General features: G+C 46.6%; 1 protein-coding gene across 1 annotated transcript; it reads left to right on the top strand.

The window, feature by feature from the left end:
* Positions 1 to 3450: 3450 nt before the first annotated feature.
* hrasa (HRas proto-oncogene, GTPase a) lies at positions 3451 to 15738 on the top strand (the record flags this gene model as incomplete). The annotated part of the gene is made up of 5 exons (XM_080545052.1): positions 3451 to 3561; positions 7503 to 7681; positions 11362 to 11521; positions 14779 to 14904; positions 15515 to 15738. 4 exons carry the CDS (start codon positions 3451 to 3453, stop codon positions 14896 to 14898), a joined length of 570 nt encoding a protein of 189 aa, XP_080401178.1. The 3' UTR covers positions 14899 to 14904; positions 15515 to 15738.
* Between the last annotated feature and the right edge of the window lie 5692 nt (positions 15739 to 21430).

The following is a 21430-nucleotide window of genomic DNA, read 5'->3' as shown; positions in this document are numbered from 1 at the left end:
GTCTAATCTGGCCTTTCTATTCTTGAGGCTTATGAATGGCTTGCACCTTGATGAACCCTCTGTATTTGTTTGTGTGAAGTCTTCCCTCTATGGTACACTTGGACGATGATATGCCTACCTCCTGGAGACTGTTCTTCACTTGGCTGGATGTTGTGAAGGGGTTTTTCTTGACCATGTAAAGGATCCTGTGATCATCCACCACTCTTGTCTTCCATGGACGTCCAGATGTTTTTGTGGTGCCGAGCTCACCAGTGCGTTCTTTCTTCCCCAGAATGTACCAAACAGTTCATTTGGCCACTACTAATGTTCCCGCTATCTCTCTGATGGATTTTTGGGTTGTTTTTGCAGCCTAAGGATGGCCTGTTTCACTTGCATTGAGAGGTCTGTTGACTGCATGTTGTGCGTATACAGCAACAGCCTCCAAATGCAAATGCCACACTTGGAATCAACTCAGACCTTTTACTGTGCTTATTTGATAAAGAAATAATGAAGGAATAGCCCACACTGGCCCATGAAACAGCTTTTGAGTCAATCGTCCAATTACTTTTGTTCGCTTGAAAATGTGGGAGCTCCATATTAAAGAGCTGACCTAAACCCTTTCTTCAATTTGAATACCTTTCCCTTAAAGCTGAGAGTCTGCACTTTAAGCCCATATTCATTATATAACTGTAACTTGAAGATGTTTTGGTAAACAGCTAAAATAACCAAAATTCTGTCTGTGTCCAAATATATATGGACCTAACTGTATGTATGTATGTATGTATGTATGTATGTATGTATGTATGTATGTATGTATGTATGTATGTATGTATGTATGTATGTATGTATGTATGTATGTATGTATGTATGTATGTATGTATGTATGTATGTATGTATGTATGTATGTATGTATGTATGTGTGTGATGTATGACTGTAGCCTGTATGCTTCAGCCCCGCTCTCTCTCCAGAGGTCAGACCGGCTTCTTTAATAACAGAGCCCCTGATTTACGGGCTGGGCAGCCCTGTATAACGACCCAGCCTGTTAACCGGGCCAAACGACTCTGAGGGGGGCCCCTAAACACACACCTGGTTGTCATAAAAATGCAAAAAAAAAACTCCTTTAGACATTGTGTTCTCCCACTGTTTTGGACCTCGCTGTTACGGAAGCCCGGCCGGACAAACCTTGCTTGTTGTTGTGTCTGAGGCGTTGGGTTTGGTCGATCTGTACGTAGGCGGTTGGGCTGGTTGTGACCTGGTTGGTTGATGCTGAGGACACGGGAGGCTGGTGGAGGTAGACGTTAGAGGGCAGCCTCCATATGTGCATCGCCTAGGCTACTGTATATCGTTGGAGGCATGGTGGAGGTAGAAATTGGAGGACGGTGCAAAAGAGTTTCGGTGCAAAGAACGCTACGAATAACAAACCCACCGTTTCCTCAGAAGTACTCTTCTCTCTTCTGTAAAAGAACGACTGTCCGTCGTGATGTATGAAAACCCCCTCTTTATGATGCGTCTGAGAGTAAGGTAAACGTGCTTTGTGGTACGCAGTGGAAGGCCAGCGGCTGCTGTTGCTCTGCTCCGCTGCTGCCCCTGCTCCTGCAGTGCACACAGGGTTTCCTAGAAACACACTCGTCTGGAGGGGGGGGGGGGGGGAGGGTATTCGCGATGTGAGGCATCAGTGATAACGACCACTCTGCCAGTGTAAGGCCCCTCCTTCCGTCCCTCCCTCCTTCTCTCCCTCCCTCCCTCCCTCCTTCTCTCCCTCCCTCCCTCCCTCCCCCTCTCACATTGAGCGGGAGCGGATTGGAACATTGAGTACCTTTAGCACATTTTTCACATTCCCCTAAGGGGGTCGCTCAACCTCAGCCCCCCTTACACACACACACACACATACAGTCTCACACACAGTCACGCTTTCTCTCTCTCACGCACACACACACTCAGTCACGAGCGTGCACACACACAAGTCACGCTCACACACGCACGCACAGAGTCACGCTCACACACAGTCACGATCACACACACACACACACACACACACACACACACAGTCACGCACACACACACACAGTCACGCTCACATACACACACCCACACATACACAGAGAGTCACACTCACACACACACACACACACCCCCTACCTCCACCCATCCACCCTCACCCCTCATCTCTGGGCAGAGGTAATGATTTGATAGTGTTCAGGTTTCTCTCCACACAGCCTAGGGACAGTAGCAGGCAGGGGAGGCTGGCGGAGGTAGAAATCGGAGGACGGGCTCATTGTAACACATGGAATGGGAAGAGGACTGTTATACTGTTCCGCATCGCATTCCATGCATTACAATGAGTCTGTCCTCCGATTTCTACCCCCACCAGCCTCCCCTGCCAGACAGCCATACACAGGGTTGTCTTGGAGAGGCAGAGCCTAAGGCCAGCCAGTGTGTTAGAACAACACATGCAGTCATAAGGAAGAAGATTTACTTATGGAACGTTTTGTTTCGATTTAGATTCAACTTTATTGTCACTGCACACGAGTACAAGTACTGAGACAACGAAATGTAGTTTGGCATCTAACCAGTGCAAAAGACATGACATGTAGACAGTCCATGGTATTACAGTGATGAATATGGTATAAATGAATGAATATAAAAGTGGTTATACATGAGATGAATATCAATATGATGTGTACAGTTAAGATATGTGTACGGTTAAAAATATATGTGCACAGTATGATATGTACAGAACAGGTCAATAGATGTTGAGGTATGTAACATATATGTAGATTGAGTCATTTGAGACCACGTCCATGTTGATTGATTACTGACCCTTAAAAACACACCAGAAGCGTCAACCTCAACTGAGCGCTCGTGCGTGGCGGAACTGGCCGCGTCTCTCACTGTTGCGGCTTCCACACGGGCTGCGTGTCTCCTGTGGCTCTAACTGCAGAGCTGCTACTGCCAGCCCTGTCTGTGTACATTGAATTTTGCCTGCCACACGCGCGGCACACGGGAAGAAATAGGCGAGCGTCTTAATCTCTAGTCTCTGTATGGCTGCTCATACCCGTTAACATGGGACAAGATGAAACGCACAGGTGCTGCTGAGGTTGACGCTTGCAGTGTGGTTTTTAAGGGTTATACAACCTTATGAGTAAATACCATTAAAGGTTCTGTCAGCCTTCTAAAGGTGCACGCGTTCTAATCGTTCTGGAAGGACTCCATCCCAGCGATCTGGGAACAAGAACCCTCGGAAGAAATATTTCGTTGACAATTGCAGTTTCTGACCCTAAACGTTTTGAAAAGTAACCGAATTGCGATCCTCTGTGGTCAGACCTGCACCCTCCAACTTTGAGTAATAGATACAAAAAACGATGATCAAATGTATTAACCCTCCCCTCTCTCTCCCTCCCCCTCCCTCTCTCTCTCTCTCTCCCTCTCCCAGCGGTGGTGTGTGTGTGTGGGGCGTGGTAGCAGTGAGTATGACGGAGTACAAGCTGGTGGTGGTGGGGGCAGGAGGTGTGGGGAAGAGCGCTCTCACCATCCAGCTCATCCAGAACCACTTTGTGGACGAATACGACCCCACCATAGAGGTACGGCCCTCCCTCCCTCTCCCTCTTTGTTTCTCTTTCTCTGTCTCTCTCTTTCTCCCTCTCTCTCCTCTCTCTCTCTCTCTCTTTCTCTCTCCCCCTCTCTCTCTCTCTCTCTCTCTCTCTCTCTCTCTCTCTCTCTCTCTCTCTCTCTATATATATATATATATATATATATGTCTCTCTCTCTCTCTCTCTCTGTGTGTGGCCTGTGTGCTTGAACCTTTCCTGTGTGTGTTTGTATCAGGGTTTCCGTTAGAAAAATTTGCCGTCGGACATCGTGTCCGGGAAGAATTCGATTTACCGGACAAACGTGATATATTCCGGTCATCATATTAAAATATAATAATTGTTTTTTTTTCCAAAATCATATATTTTTTTCCTCCAAATCTAATGTTTGTCGCGGTGATTACTGTTGTGTAGCGGCCTATATATGCCATTTAATGTCTATTTCTCATCCGATACGATTAGATGCGAGCTATATAATATATAATAATATAACATGATTTGACGCATGCGCGCTATGCCATGCGTCAAATCCAGCGCTGAACGGGTCCAGCGCTGAACGGGCGCCTCACTGGGAACTGAACAGACAGCATCGATCAATGAACGGACTCCACATTACGTTAACTGAAGTTTGTTAAATTGTTTGGGATTAATGTGAGTTTTCTATTTTCTCTTTACAGTTTTACCCTTTTTTTTTAAAAAATCAATAAAACAACGTCATTTCTATAAGTCTCGCTGGTTGGGAAGGCATTTCGTTTAGCTCGGGAGTATGACAATGGGAAGAACATAACTGTTTATTGAGAAACAATTGATAGGCAGTCTGGGATACGTATATAAAGAAATACCACAATGTCTAGATGTATAACATTTTATTGAACAGTAACAGTGCAAGCATGTAGGCTACGGGGAACAGGGATTTTGGTCAGTAGGTCCTTTGTACAGAGGGCGTTTCTCTCCGACAACGCGTTCCCAGGTACCATGGAAGTCATAGGTAGTCCAGCACACTGACAGAGAGACAGACAGACAGACAGACAGACAGACAGACAGACAGACAGGCAGACAGACAGACAGACAGACAGACAGACAGATAGACAGACAGACAGACAGACAGACAGTCAGCTTACTTCTACCCTTTTGAGTGGAATTACTCCTTTAATTAGCTGTTAGCCATCTCAAAGCCCCCTGAGTTGCTCGTCAACACTGAGAATAGACCACATTATAGAAACCAAAACACCGTTTTTTTAAATCCACAGGGAATAACCGAGAGTGTAAGGAAAGGCACACCCAGCGCTGTCAGTGGTGGGGAGACTTGAAGTGGCTTTGCTTGATTTCCATCACAGATTCAAGGATTGAAACACTGATGAAAATAGGGAGTAATAGTGATGGGATTATTTTAGATTATTTTAGATTAGATTAGATTAGATTAGGTGAGATTCAACTTTATTGTCATTGCAGAGTACAAGTACCAGACAACAAAATGCAGTTTAGCATCTAACCAGAAGTGCAAATAGTGATATAAAAACAAACACTTAACTTTCGGGGAAACTGCTAAAATAAAATAAATTAAATAAATTTAAAAAGAAAGCGACTATTAGCACCGCCGAATGACAACAAACGTATGAGTAATGAGTAAAACAATGTCACTTTTATAGTATGTTGTTTAACTTGCCGTTCGGTCGCCATGGCTCTGGTGTGTGTAGCAGCTTCAGCTAGCTGGCTGGAAACTTCTAGGGGTGCGTTCGTAAACACGCTCTGAGAGCGCCGGAGCGCACGCTGGCTTCGATGTCACAGAGCGACCGAGTCGTTCGATTGGACGAGAGGCGTTCCGCGAGTGCTGATCGGATTTCCAGAGCGTGTTTACGAACGCACCCAGCCAGCTTTAGCGAATTGTATTCAAAGGGAATTATTTTCACCGGACAATATGTCCGACGACTTTTCAATTTGTCGGACTTCACCAAATTTTACCGGACAAAGACCGGCAATTGCCGGTTAACGGAAACCCAGGTTTGTATGTGTCTGTGTCGGCCCTCACACAGTGTTCTGTGTGTGTGTGTGTCTGTCTGTCTGTCTGTTTTTATTGTAATCTAGCATGTAGATCTCATTCTTATAGTGTGTGTGTGTGTGTGTGTGTGTGTGTGTGTGTGTGTGTGTGTGTGCGTGCGTGCGTGCGTGCGTGCGCTACTAGGTCTACATTGTAGTGTGTGCTTGAACCTTTCCCGTGTGTGGTGGTACTGTATGTGTGTGTGTGTGTGTGTGCGTGTGTGTGTGTGTGTGTGTGTGTGTTGGCCCTCACACAGTGTTCTCTCTCTCTCTCTCTATGTATGTATACGTGACTGTGTGTGTGCGTGCGCTACTGGGAGGGGGGGGGGGGGGGGGTCCATGTCCAGAGCTCCCGTCCACATCTGCAGCTGATCACTGGGCTTGTGATGTCATGTGGACGAGGCCCCTCCCCTCTAGTCTGGAATGGCATGCTCTCCGACCGGAGAAGGACTACTGTTAGAATGGCATGCTCTCCGACCGGAGAAGGACTACTGTTCCTCCCCAAATCTAATTTAACACACCCCACCCCAACCCCGTCCACTACCAGTCCTCTGCTCCAGAGGTCACATTTTAGGAGAGGGTTTTCTTTTGGTTGGTTACTGTTTGTGACTGTTGCGACGTCGGTCGACTCCTGCAACGCTCGTAACTCTATCCCTCCCGGTTCACCCGGAGAGAAAAAGAGAGAGACCGAGGGAGGGTGGGAGAGAGGGGGGGGGGGAGAGAGGGACAGACACAGAGAGAGAGACAGACACGGAGAGAGAAAAAGAGGGAGACAGAGACACCGAGTGTTTATGTTGTATTTTTATTTTATTTTTTTTCAGATTTTATCCCTTTTTCACCCAATTTGGTAGCCAATTTAACCCAACTTTAGCATCCAATTATCCCCTGCCTATTGCATTGGATCCGCCGCCCGACCCCGTGGCCGGCAGTCCCAGAGGAGGGCGCCAGGCAGACTAGGCTGACTGGCTCCTCGAGCCCAGTACCGTTATTCCGGCACCCCAGGGGGCGGTGTTGCGCGACGGATCCTAGTCCAGAAATACTCCTATACCCCCCCTCGGAAGCGGCCGGCCAATATGCCGCTTCCCGTGTGTCTCGGCCATATCTGGATCTGGCGAGCCGGGATACGAACCCCGGCCCCGGTGGGCAGCATGCACTAGCGGCCAGTGCGTAGACCGCTACACCACCGCGGGACCGTGTTTATGTTTTATATGTTAAATGTTATTTGTTGTGTATGTTTTAAATGTGGACCCCACTAAAAGTAGCTCGTGCCTATGGGTATAGCTAATGGGGATCCTTCCGATAAATAAACAAATAAACAGGGAGAGGGAGAGAGAAGGAGAGAGGGAGAGAGAAAGAGAGAGAGAGAGAATGAGTATCTGCCTTCTCCCCCCTCTCTCTCACCACGCCTGCCCCTGGTCAGACAATGTGCTTTTTGTGTGTGTGCATTCCTGGCCCCTATGCACTAGCACACAAAGGGAATGCTACTACATGTTTGTGTGGCTGCTGCGTGTTAGGACTCTAAACATTGGCCCACTACACCCCTGGTGTGTGTGTGTGTGTCTGTGTGTGTCTGTGTGTATGTGTGTGTGTGTCTGTGTGTCTGTGTGTGTCTGTGTCTGTGTCTGTGTCTGTGAGACAGGACAGTGTGTGTCTGTGTGTGTCTGTATCTGTGTGTGTGTATGTCTGTGAGACAGGACAGGGGGTTTATGTGTGTGGATGTGAGACAGGACAGGGTGTGTGTGTATGTCTGTGAGACAGGACAGGGTGTGTGTGTGTGTGTGTATCTGTGTCTGTGTGTCTGTGTGTGTATGTCTGAGACAGGACAGACGGGGTTTCTGCTGGGGAAACCGTAGCGTATTGAGGTGCTCTAACTAAAGGAAGTCCCTCCCTCTGTGCAGGACTCGTACAGGAAGCAGGTGGTGATTGACGGGGAGACGTGTCTGCTGGACATCCTGGACACAGCAGGTCAGGAGGAGTACAGCGCCATGAGGGACCAGTACATGAGGACAGGGGAGGGCTTCCTCTGTGTCTTCGCCATCAACAACACCAAGTCCTTTGAGGACATCCACCAGTACAGGTACGATACCAGTCACTCTTATCAACCTAGAATTATTGAATTATTATCAATATTATTATTGTTGTTGTTGTTATTATTATTATTATTAGCAATATTGTTATTGTTATGAATAACAGTAGAATAAAATACCCTTTAGCAAGGTGCTTAGTACTAGGTAATGATTCTAAGTAGTAAGGGTGGGGGGGGGGGGGGGGTCGTCAGGAGCGTTGGGGCGGGGCGGCGGGGGGGGGGGGGGGGCAGGGAGGAGCGAAACGACTATTTTTCTAACGATTAATCTAGCGATTATTTTTCGATTAGTCTAACGACTAAGTTAACGTTGTTTTTTTTTACTGTTCGATACAAATAAAAATAAAAGCATGTGTAGGCCCCTTAATTTCCACCTCACTGCTATGTTTAGCCAACTTGAATGCCAACATGGCCATTTAGAAGTCTGTCCATCACCGCAACACATAGCTAGCTAGTAGCTACATAGCTAGCTAACGTTACTCTCGCTGCTATGTTATGATGAGCTAAATTGATGCTAACGTAGCATGCGAGCTACGAGCTAGATAACGTACAGTAGGTGCGAGCACCACAATGACAATAGGCTACCGTAGCTAGCCAGCTACATAGCTAACGTTACTAACACCAGAAGACAAGACATACAAACTGTGGTGAGCTACATTGCTTGTGTAACATTAGCTAGTAGCTATCCATTTTTCACTCATACACGGCCGGAAAAGTGAACAGAAATACAACGCTGACTTACGGTGCTATCTTGCGGCTGTCTTCACAAAGAGCTCCAGGATGCTTTCGCTTGAGGTGCTCGTTCATTGCAGACGTACTGCTGTGATAGGCCATTTCATTTTTGCTTATTTAAAAAAATAAAATAATAATAATATACGACGCACCGACGCACATTACGCAAGTCGACGTATTGACGTAGTCGATTACGTCGACGAATCGTAACAGCCCTAGTTGTGACATATCCAGTCAAGTCCAAGTCATAAGGGGGGTTGAGTCAGTGGCAGGAGTCTGTGTGTGTGTGTGTGTGTGTGTATGTTTCAGGGGGTCGTTAGGGGGTTGTGTGTGTGTGTGTGTGTGTGTGTGTGTTTCAGGGGGTCGTTAGGGGGTTGTGTGTGTGTGTGTGTGTTTCAGGGGGTGGTCAGGAGGGCTCTGGGGGGGTTGACTGCAGGAGCTAGGTGATGATGTCATGTCGTGGCGTTTAGCGCGGCTAAAGAAAGCTTAGCCTCAGACTGAGGGATTACAGCATCGATCCTGACTCAATTAAAGGAGAGGAAAGGGGGAGCACCCCCAAGGACAGAGAAGGAGAAAGGGAGGAGGGAGGGAGGAGAATTCCAGATGGATATGATGATATTCTCTCTCTCTCCCCCCCCTCTTTCTCAGTCACTCTATCTGTTCTCTACAGAGTCATACGTTATATGCATATTTGTCCATCTCTCCCTCTACTCCACCGTTACCTCATACAGCACATACCCTCTGGGGGAGAGGCCGGGGGAGGTAGGAAATCGGAGAACGGGAGTCTCATTGTAATGCATGGAATGAGGAACGGTATCAAAACACACCTTTCTTCCTCATTCCATTCCCATCCATTACAACAATTACCCCTGTCCTCTGATGATTTCTCCCACCCCCCCAACCACACTCCCATCATCCTCTGTGGCTCACTTGGTAGAGCATGGCAATCCTATCAGCACTTGTGGGTTCGATTCCCGCTGGGACCATATATACTGAAATGTATGCCCTCGCTGCAGTGTAAATCCCTTTGGATTAAAACGTCAGCTTTATAAATGGCATCCTGACATCACTGTGATTAACCCTGATATATCTGGTGACTGTGTGTGTGTGTGTGTGTGTCAGAGCCAGGCCAGGTCTATTTATAGATCTATTGTGGCGTGTGATGAGAGGGGGCTGCCCACCACCATTGTCCGTGCTGCTGACACACCAGCTCTTACCCCCAGAGGTGTGCCAACACGGGCTCAGACCAGCCCTGGGGTCGGCACTGCCCTGGGGGGGGGGGGTTGGCATGGCCGGATGACCCACTGTTTCGGTCCTGGCACTGGAGAGGCGTTGTCTTTCGTGTGTGTGTGTGTGTGTAGTGTGTGTGTGTGTGTATATCCGTGTGTGTACACATGTCATGTGAGAGCGTGTGCGTGTGTGCGCCTACCTTCCTACCTCCATGCTTGGCTGGAGTGGCCTCCCAGACCACAGAAGGCACAGTGGAGATAAGATCGGATTTGTCTTATTTTGTTTTCACAGGGGTCTGTGTTGCTCCCAGTTAAAACATGCTTGTCTGAATACAAGAGAACATACAGGACAGACAGGAGACAATCACAATAGCATTGAGCAGTTCCATTCAGATGCAAAGATAAAACATTTAAAAAATATGTTTTTAAGTACGGTAATCCTTCCTTCTTCTAGCACTGTGACTGCCCATGGTCCCTGGTCCTAGCATAGATGACTTTTTCTTGTGTGATGATGAATGATGGATAGACGACTCACTTATAGGCCTACTTTAGTCAAATGTATTTGTTGCAAGTCGCTTTGGATGAAGGCGTCTACTAAATGTAAAACATGTAAATGTAAGGACAGTTGAAATGAGCCAGTCAGTCGGACTAACACACTATCTAGGCTAGGTAGCTAGGCTTGCTGTCCAGCTCCGGCCTGTATCTATGCTAAGCTAGGTAGCTAGGCTCACTGTCCAACCCCAACCCTGCATCTATGCTAAGCTAGGTAGCTTGGCTCACTGTCCAGCTCCAGCCAGTATCTATGCTAAGCTAGGTAGCTAGGCTCACTGTCCAACCCCAACCCTGCATCTATGCTAAGCTAGGTAGCTTGGCTCACTGTCCAGCTCCAGCCAGTATCTATGCTAAGCTAGGTAGCTAGGCTCACTGTCCAACCCCAACCCTGTATCTATGCTAAGCTAGGTAGCTAGGCTCACTGTCCAACCCTAACCCTGTATCTATGCTAAGCTAGCAGTAGCTGTCGCTCAGCGGGAGGCTGGTGCAGGTAGACATCAGAGGACAGGGCTCGTTATGATGCATGGAACACACGTGTTTGATACAGTCCCTCGTTCCGTTCCATGCATTACAATGAGCCCTGTCCTCCCATTTCTACCTCCCCCAGCCTCAGCCTGCTCCGTCCCTAGTGGGTTTGCAGGAGGGGAGAGGTGAGTGGAGGCAGAGGCTGAGGTGATAGATTGATCTGACTCAGTCCCCCTGCGCCCCCTCCCTCCCCGTCTGCCTGGCTGCAGTAGTGATGAGGTAATGCTGTTTGCTGCCTCCCTCCCTTTCTCCATCCCTCCCTCCTCCAGCAGTGTAGCACAACAGGGCCAGCCGCTCAGGATCCTAGAGGTGTGTGTGTGTGTGTGTGTGTGTGTGTGTGTGTGTGTGTGTGTGTGTGTGTTTGCTTGTGTGAATGTGTGTTTGCGTGTGTGTGTGTCTATGCATAATTGTGTGTGTGTGTGTGCGCGTGCATGTGTTTATGTCTGACTCTGGTGGTGGTGGTGTTTTCTTTTTTTGGGGGGGGTGGGGGGCTTGATCTGCCCAATCAGAGAACAGATCAAGCGTGTGAAGCTACTCTGATTGGTGCGTTCTCCCCTCTGTCCAACCAGAGAACAGATCAGTGCTGATTGGTGAATTTTCTCCCCCCCCCCCCCCCCCCCCCCTTTGTCCAATCAGAGAGCAGATCAAGCGGGTGAAGGACTCTGACGACGTGCCCATGGTTCTGGTGGGGAACAAGTGTGATCTGCCGACCCGCACCGTGGACACACGGCAGGCCCAGGAGCTGGCCCGCTCCTACGGGATCCCCTACATCGAGACCTCGGCCAAGACACGACAGGTACCACACACACACACACACACACACACACAGGGAAGTGCAGCCGCTGAAGCCGCAGGCACACAGACAGGCGCAGGCACACACACATACGCACTCACACACACACACACACACACTGCCAACACAGGGCATCCCTTACACCACAGAGATCTTGGCCAAGACACAGCATAGTACAGTATAGCGCGTGCACACACACACACACACACACACACACACACACACACAATGCCAACACAGGACATCCCCTACATGGAGACCTCAGCCAAGGCACAACAGGCAAGGCACAGCACACACACACATACACACACACACACAGCTCTGTTTACGGACGGACACATACACAACTCTGGGCATGGACACAAACACATACACACACACACACAGCATCTCCTACAAAACAGCTGTTGCAAGACCGCTATTAAAGAAACCCAACCTTGACGCCGATGCACTGAAAAACTACAGACCGATATCCAACATCACGTTCATTAGTAAGATACTCGAGAAGGAAGTTTCACTACAAATAAACTCCTTTCTCAAAGAAAACAATGTCATGGAGGAATTTCAATCAGGTTTTAGAACACATCACAGCACTGAAACTGCTCTTACTAAAATAGTGACATTTCTGCTGAACCAAATGATACTTCAGCTATAAACTCCATTACGAACTGTCTTCTAGCAATAAATAAATGGATGAGCAATAACTTCTTGAAGCTAAACAAGGACAAAACTGAAGTCCTACTGATCGGCCCTAAAGCAAAGAGGGATATTATGCTGCTTAATAATCTGGGGAAACTGACATCATGGATTAAACCTGAGGTTACAAGGTGTTATTTTCGACTCAGACCTAATCTTCAAGTCCCATATTAACAAGGTGACGAAAACATAATTCTTTCACCGTAGAAACATTGCTAAAGTAAGACCACTTATAAACCAAAAAGATGCTGAGAAACTGATTCATGCCTTTGTTTCAAGCCGGCTCGATTACTGTAACACACTTTTTACTGGCCTTCCTAAAAAAAATACTGCAAGACTTCAGCCCATTCAAAACTCTGCAGCTTGACTTCTAACTAGAACCAAGAGGAGAGAGCACATTACTCCGATCTTAGCTACTCTGCACTGGCTGCCAGTAACATGTAGGGTTGATTTTAAGGTCCTCCTCCTTATATACAAAGCCCTTAAGGGCAAGGGCCAAAGTACATGGCTAATTCCCTTGTCAACTATGTACCCTCGAACACTAAGATCATCTATCGCAGGTTTATTAGAGGTCCCCAGCAACAGTCAGAAGAAGATCGGGAGCGCAGCCTTTGCCAACTATGCCCCAAAGCTTTGGAACACATTACTTTTAGAGATCAGGGAAGCCAGCTCACTAAATATTTTTTAAAGAAAGCTAAAAACGCACTTCTTCAATATAGCCTTCAACTAGGTCATCTGCACCTGCCTACTGCTCATTTGCCAGCTACTGCACTTTAAATGTTTTATCAACTAGCCCTTTTTAAAATGTATTTTCTTTACCTTTTCTTTTTACTGTTTTCCCCTGCTTTTATATTCACGTACACAGACTGACTAGTTGAAAAAGAGGTGATTGTGCATTGTGCAAAAGAAAGAAACTGTAATGTTGATACTGAGTAGTTGGATTTTTGGTGCAAGGTCTAGCAGAGACTGAGAACGTCCACAGAGACTGAGAACGTCCACAGAGACTGAACGTCTGAGAACGTCCACAGAGACTGAGAACGTCCACAGAGACTGAGAACGTACACAGAGACTGAGACAGACCTTTTCCAAAAACTGATGTTTGTGGTGCTGGTGGAAAGCCAGTGAGAAGTACAGAAAGACTGTGTAAGGTAGGGAGATGAAAGGGATATGGAAAGTTAGATCTTTACCATTTCTTTTTACTGTTTTCCCCTGCTTTTATATTCATTCTATGCTTGTATTTGTTTTTATATATGTTTTTATATTCACTTTATGTTCTTATTCCTGTTGTAAAGCACTTTGAGCTGCATTTCTTGTATGAAAGGTGCTATATAAATAAAGCTTTACTTACTTACTTACTTACTTACTTACTTACTTACTTACTTACTTACTCCTACACAACACAGACCGTGGCCAGGTAATCAGACCACTGCTTCAGGTCTCAGACGTCAGTGGTTACATGGTCTCCAGGGTCACACACACACACACACACACACACACCCACCCACGCTAAAAGGAATACTCACTCTTCTGCTCAGACACAACCTCTTTCACTCACTCTCACTGTGTGCGTTTCTCTCTCTCTCTCTCTCTCTCTCTCTCTCTCTCTCTCTCTCTCTCTCTCTCTCTCTCTCACAATGACACGTGTATACACACACACACACACACAGCAGTGAGTGTCCCTCAGTGTGATGTGTTTGCGGCGCTGGGGACATTTTATAACACTGCAGGCGATGACTCATGACCAGGTAAGCTCGCCTTGAGAGCCAGGCTCGTTCAAAGACCTCGCAGCCACGAGTCAGCGCACCTCTCTCCTGCTGTGACTCCTGCATTAGGGCTACATAGACTTAAGACTGCTGCTGTGACTCCTGCATCAGGGCTACATAAACGGTGGCTCCTGCGTTGTGACTGCATCGACTTCCCTAAAGACTCCCTTCCATCCGACGTGAACGGCTAAATATCTGACGTGACGTTTTAAGAGACAGGATTGTCTTCCACAGATCTTCTGACTACGGCACACACACATTTTTGGATTGTTAAGCCGTGTCCGATGATGCGATTTGCCGTTTCCAGTTTCCACGGTGATCCCGGTGCGCACAGAGTAGACGTATAGCGCGTTTGTCAAAGCAACTCTGTGAGCTGTACAGACGTGTTCGTTGGCCACCTCTTCTCCAGTGACATTGAGTGGTCACAGGGACGGCTCTAAGAGTGATGCTGCAGTAATTGTGTATATTTTCAGCCACAAGTTCTAAAATTAGCACTCACAAGCTAAAACCGGTCCCCGTGATAGAAACATTTTGGTCAATGACCTGACAGAGAACGACACCTAACTACCTACCCTAAACCATGCTGAAGTTAGCTGGCCTTGAACTAAAGACTGTGTGGTCTAATGAGATATAAATAAACCACGTAATCCACACCTAAGCCCAAAAATGTTGTGTAAAGAGTTAGCGACAAAGATCCTGTAGCATCTCTTTAACACTGTGTGTCTCTGTGTGTCTCTCTCTGTGTGTGTGTGTGTGTGTGTGTGTGTGTGTGTGTGTGTGTGTGTGTGTGTGTGTGTGCAGGGAGTGGAAGACGCCTTCTACACACTGGTCAGAGAGATCAGACAGCACAAGCTGCGGAAGCTGAATCCCCCCGACGACAGCGGACAGGACTGCATGAGCTGTCGCTGCGTGGTGTCGTGATTGGAGGTCAGCATCGCACCCACCCATTGGCCGATTGGTTCAATGTCTCACCCAACCATTAGCTGATTTGGTTCAATGTCTCACCCACCCATTGGCCCATTGGTTCAATGTCTCACCTACCCATTGGCTGATTGGTTCAATGTCGCACCCACCCATTGGCCCATTGGTTCAATGTCTCACCCACCCATTGGCCCATTGATTCAATGTCTCACCTACCCATTGGCTGATTGGTTCAATGTCGCACCCACCCATTGGCCCATTGGTTCAATGTCTCACCTACCCATTGGCTGATTGGTTCAGTGTCGCACCTACCCATTGGCTGATTGGTTCAATGTCTCACCCGCCCATGGGCCCATGACTTTAATTCAAATTTTGGAGGTCGTATAAAAACAAAAAACACACACAAAAAAACATTAGCATGGTAACTTCCAATGGCCCCTGGTGCTGGCATAGATTACATTTTCTTACGATAACTGATGATAGATTATTCACTTACTTAGACAAATGTATTTGTTGTAAGTCGCTTAAAGGCGTCTGCTAAAATCCCAAAATGTAAATGTAAGTCTAAACAACAAATATAAAACACATCCTCTGATTCCTTCCTTCCTTTCCACAGATCACCGATCGAGGGTGAGGAGTGGAACTTTGGTGCACCGTGGCAGCATGGACTTCAACATTGACGGTGACGAGATGGAAAACAACAACAACAACAACAAACAAACAAACAAGCAAACAGAAAAAAAGAAGAAAAAAAAAACTAATATTAAAAGGGGAGGGACAGTGGACGGGCAGCACCAAGTCAGGCACCAACCAACCAACCAGACTGACCTGCCACTGTACTCTAACTGCACCATAGACATTGGGAGAGGGAGGGAGGGATGGGGGTGGTGCTCCCCACCTACCTACCTACATGCCTGCCTGCCTGCCTGACCTGACCTGGTCAGGCCTCACCCTAGGCTGAGCCGGGCTAGCGTGTGTGTCCCCTCTTTGAGTCCATGCCTGCCGGACCTACACCACTAATGACTGTCCCTCTACTCCAGTGTGGTCGTGCTGGGCGGCAGCTCCCCTGAGTTCCTGCTAACTTATTGTTTTTACAGTCACAACACTGGTCTTAAAGGGGGGGACACCGAACCCCCGCTGGTGGGTCCCACCCCCAAGCACCCACCCCTCAACCACCCATCCACTCCCACTCTTCTCTCAGACCATGAAACCCCGGATTTCACCCCCCCCCCCCAACCCCCCGTTTAATTACCCCCCCTCCCTCACCCCTGTTTTTCTGCAGTAACCTCGTTATTCTGGATACGGAGGGGCGGAGCATGAAATGAGACGCCACTTGGGAAAGGTTCCTTTCGGAAAGAAAAAAAAGAAAAAAAACGGTTAGCCTAGCCGTAAAACTCCTTTATTTTTATTTTTTCCCCTTAAAACTAATTGTTTTGATATGTGACTTCTTTTTGTGATTGAAGATTTTGAAGGTGAGCGAGGATGTTTATTTTGTGTGACGTGGGGGGGGGGGGGGGGTCGGTAGTTTTTAAGACCGGTCACCGCGAGGAAGTCCTTATTTGGTTGTGGGGCAGGGGCGTGGAGCAGACAGATGGATGGACTCATTTTCCCAGAGAACCAATTGCCTTCCTCCCCCCCCACTGCCCTTCTCCCTCACAGACTCAGACGTGTGTGCTAAGGGTTCTCTTTGTGGAGTAATAATAGTACTAGATAGTGTAGGTTCTGGTGCAATAGGATTGTTTACTGTCTAACTAGGTAAAGGATTGGGAATAAACCATCTCTCATGCCTATTTATTTGCTTGTATTTCTTGGGTGCGAGGGTGGGGGGGTATATGCGTGGTTTTAGTTTTTAATCTTCAAGGTTGTGCTGAAATATGGTTCCCACAGTGTGATGGCTATCATCCTTTGGTCCATGCAGTGCAGTTATTACTCACCTTGACATTGGGACAGGTATGGAAGATTTTCTTTGGAGCAAAAACAAAAACAAAAAACAAAAAAAACATTTAAGATTGATGATTTAGTCACTGGTGGCATTGATTTTGTGTCAGATTTCCTTTGCTTAGGTAAATGTATGGTGTAAAAAGCTAGTTTAGTTTAGAGTTACGAGAATTATTTTTCGATAGCAGGTCTGTATCGGTCTTCACTGTGTACTTTACAAAGGCTCAGGAAACGTCCCAGGAATATGTCTCGCCTTCCTGATCCTGGAACCTAAGATGGAACGTCGGAAATTCGATTTCACAGATTGTAATTATTAATGCACAAAACCTGCCTTAACATTACTGGTAACTTGTGGGGGGGACAAACCCATTGGTGGTCACACAGAAAAGAGAAAACCCCCTTCTATCTCTCTACCCACTACTGCCTCTTCAGACGCCCCTTCAGCTACCTGAGAAGACCGTTCATTCCTCCCCGTTTTCTATTTCAGCTTGTCGCGGGGAGGCTGGTGGAGGTAGAAATCAGAGGACGGGCTCATTGTAATGAATGGAATGAGGAATGTTCCACGTTCTATCCCATTGATTACTAGAGTAGACTTGATTACTCAGTCCGTCCTCTGATTTCTACCTCCACCAGCCTCCCCTGACCTAGTCAGATCAGAGCCTTCTTGATTTATCTGTGGATTTGTGGGAAAAAAAGACAAATGTAATTCGGGGTTCTTATTGTTTCAATGTTTTTTCAATGTTGATTAGTCTACTACTAACTTGTTGTGCTCAACGATGCCCAAACGATATTAGCAGCAGCTTGTTGACTGCGAACATGAATGAAACCGCTTTGTCCTGCTAAACTTGCCTTATCTGTTAGCTAGCCAAGTACCTCACGCCTTGCTCGTACACCGGTTAAAACAGAAACTGAGACTGAGGCAGGTGTTAGTGTGGTGTCTCTGTGTATACGTTTGTGTTTCGGCATTTCCTTTTGTTCAGCTACCGTATTGTGAATGGCTGATGGTGTAGTAGAGATGTCAGGCTGTTGGTTTATTCCCTCTACAGACAGACAGACAGACAGACAAACAGACACAGACAGACAGACAGACGTGAGGAGAATGAACAATGAGAAAACCGTGATTCTTTACAGCATGCCTTTGTCAGGAATAGTTAATGATTGTTTTGTGTTTTTTAGTCCAAAGTGTGTTTCATGACCTCATGGTTTGGGTTGGGTGCCTTGGCTGTTCCGTGGCCCGTCTGTGTTCCTTAGGTACTAACCCCCCTCTACAGTTCACACGTGACCTGGTCAATTGTGACGCCTCATTTCCAAACAGAGTCAAAGCCAAGATAACGCCCTTTGACCTCTCGGCTTATCAGACAGACCTAAACGATGGACCAGATATGAGATTTTATTGATTAGCTACAAAAAAAAGCCTAATTTTAACCCTTTATGACTTGTTGCTGCTATCATACATGTGGATGGCATTCTTTAGTATGTCTACAGTATGTGTGCTTGTGTGTGGATTTAGCAGACTTTCAAGGAGAACTCTGAACCCCCCCCCCCCCCCCCCCATACACACACACCCCAACCTCTGAATGTCTACCCTTGTCTTGCCTGTACACAATTACACCACCTGTCCTGTTGACATTGGAGGGTGTTTTTCCTGGACCCTCCAGGTTGAGAGGGCTGTAGTGAGACGAGGCTTCTCCCAGCTTCCTCTACCTTGCTCTGGGTCACTACCCTGCATCTGCCCCCCCCCCCCCCTCCCCGGATCCAGAGGACAGAGTCACTTTCATGGCGAGGGACTGGTGGACAGTTGGAGACACATTAAGACTTTGCACACATTGCTAGAATATAAAGAAGTGTACCCAAACCTCAGATGACACAGTGGCCATGACGACACCTGTCATGAAGGAATTGCACCTCTTCTGGTTCTATCCGAGTTGGAACGCCTTTTCTGCATTATAAAAGACCAGCGGCCATTTTGTTGAGGTCAAAGGGGATTCAGAGACTGAAGTAGACGTAAGAAGATCTTGGCACACTCACAACACTAGTTTTGGATTGTTTTGGCACAAGACATGGGAGGGTTTAACACAACGTGAACGCTCTGTACGACCCCCTGAGCGCGGCGGAAACAAGTTGTTGGGACTATGATTAGTGTGTGGCTGATGGGTTGGAGTGGAGAAGGTCATTGTTCTCAATCAGTTTGTTGTTGATAGGTTGTTTGGTCATAAAACTGTGAATATAGGTGTGTTTTAACTGAAAATCATCATCCATATATCGTTTGTATTCAGTGGGCCCTCCATAACCTTAAAGAAGAGTTGTTCCAATACCTTGGAAAAAGATGTAACCGATGTAAAAAACAAACAAATTTAGGGGGTCCCTCTCCGTAATTCCAAACCTGTAAATCTAGGGATAACTTTGTCTTTTGTTTCCTGTCGCTGGTCTATGAATGGCCATTTACACACTAAGTTAGAGGAAAGTAAATGTTATTTAAAATCCACTTTGTCCACCATGGGAACTTTTGGATTGAGTTCCTTGTCAAAATACATGGAGAGAGAGACTATGGGCAGGGTTTAACAGACAGGGGTTAAGTCTAGTCCTGGACTAAATCACACTTTCAATGTAAAAACTCCATTGAAGATGCTTTTTAGTCCAGGACTAGGCTTAAGCCTGGTCTGTGAAACCGGCCCCGGGTGTCGTTGAACATCTCACAGTTTCCCTTCCCCTTGTCTGGATCTATAAACCACACACTGACAGACACACATCTATTATTTTTTTTACCAGACACAGATTAAATCTAGTCCTGGACTGAATCTCACTTTTTGGGCAGGGTTCCTGGACACAGATTAAGCCTAGACTAAAAGGCATCTTCAATTGAATTCTATTATTATTATGTTGTTGTTATTATTATTGTTATGTAGTCCAAGACCAGGCTTAATCTATGTCTGGGAAACCGCATGTGGTGATTCTCCATTCAAAATGCTTGTTGGTCTCAGACGAGGCTTAATCTAGGTCTGGAGACAGGCCCATAATCATCTAGAGGTATTCCTATTACAAACTGGAAAACGGTTGTCAAATAGCAGAGGCATGCAAGCCACAGGTAGCCATGTTTGAATGGCGGGGAAACATTGTGACAAAAACATTCGGGGGTGCTGATGGGGTTGCCCAAAGACTGAATGATTGAATATATAAAGGGCTTGCCGCTCCCATGTAAACTGTGTGGTATGGAGGAGGAGGAGGAGGAGGATGTGGGTTTGAAATTTAAATTGTGAAAATGTCAACTGTTTTAACTATTTAAGATGTATTTACTCTTTAACAAAATGGCAAATGTATAGCAGGACAGGAATAAAGATGTCAAGATGAACTGAATTCACCTCGCCCCACAGCTCTTTGATTGCTATCTGTCCACGTTGAAATACAGGACATCACTTTTCCTTCAGGCCGAGAGGAGTGCTGCCATCTACTGGTGGTTTTAGGGACTGCTATCAGCGCCATACATCTGTATCTATGACATCATTGGTTGTCACTGAACCCAACTCAATTCTTAGAGCCTCGAGTCTTTGTGTCCTCCACCTGCTACTTACTCAAAACCCATTGGTGGGGAAGATCTAGCTTCCTCCCCTTTGTTATTCTCCTCCAATCGGTTTTGAGAAGGAAGCGAGTGGAGGATGCAATGAATGGAGTTTGTGAGGATTGAGAACGGGCCTGCTTGTTTTACTGTTTAAGTGGCTTTTCTTCTTCTTGAATAGGAAAATCATAGATTCACATTGATACCGATCAAAATGTATTTTGTATACAGTACCAGTCAAACGTTTGGACACACTTTCCCATTCAATTGTGTGTACAAACCTTTGACTGGTACTGTACATTATACACTATAATTACTTTATATTCGGTGTGTGTGGATACCGCTCACCCATAGCTCACCAGGGGAAGGCTGGTGGAGGTAGAAATCAGAAAATGGGAGGTAGAAATCAGAAAATGGGCTCATTGTAATGCATGGAATTCATTCTGTTCCCTGCATTACAATGAGCCCGCCCTCTGATTTCTACCTCCACCAGCCTCCCATCCACATAACAGTGGTGGTGGTCTAGTGGATAGTGAGTTGGACTTGGGATCGGATGGTTGTGAGTTCAAATCCCGCCTGAAGCCACACCAATACTAGTGTGCCCTTGGGTAAGGCACTTAGCCCTCAGTTACTCCAGGGGGAATGTCCCTGTAATTCGTAATTTGGATAAAAGCGTCTGCTAAATGGCAAAATTAATTAATTAACAACACAATTACAGATAGATAGATAGATAGATAGATAGGTACTTTATTGATCAGCAACAACAAAGTAAATTGACAATAGAATCATAGAATAAAATAAAATAGATAAATATCTAACATCTGAAACATTACAGTAAGAACAGTCCAGTATGATTGAACTTCCCCCAGCCTGATCACCCAGATCAAGCCAGCCGGAGGAGGAGTTGTCCAGTCTTATTGCGGCAGGCAGAAAAGATCTCATAGAAGTGTTAGTGTCCGCCCTGAGATTGGGAGGTCGTGAGGTGCACAATGGCCTCTCATTCACCCATTCACACACACATTCACACACCAATGGTGGCAA

This window comes from Nansenia antarctica, assembly GCF_963989245.1.
Source record: "Nansenia antarctica genome assembly, chromosome: 14".
NCBI classification, from domain to species: domain Eukaryota; kingdom Metazoa; phylum Chordata; class Actinopteri; order Argentiniformes; family Microstomatidae; genus Nansenia; species Nansenia antarctica.
Note: the sequence above shows the minus strand (reverse complement) of the source record. Positions and strands in the feature narration are given on the sequence as shown.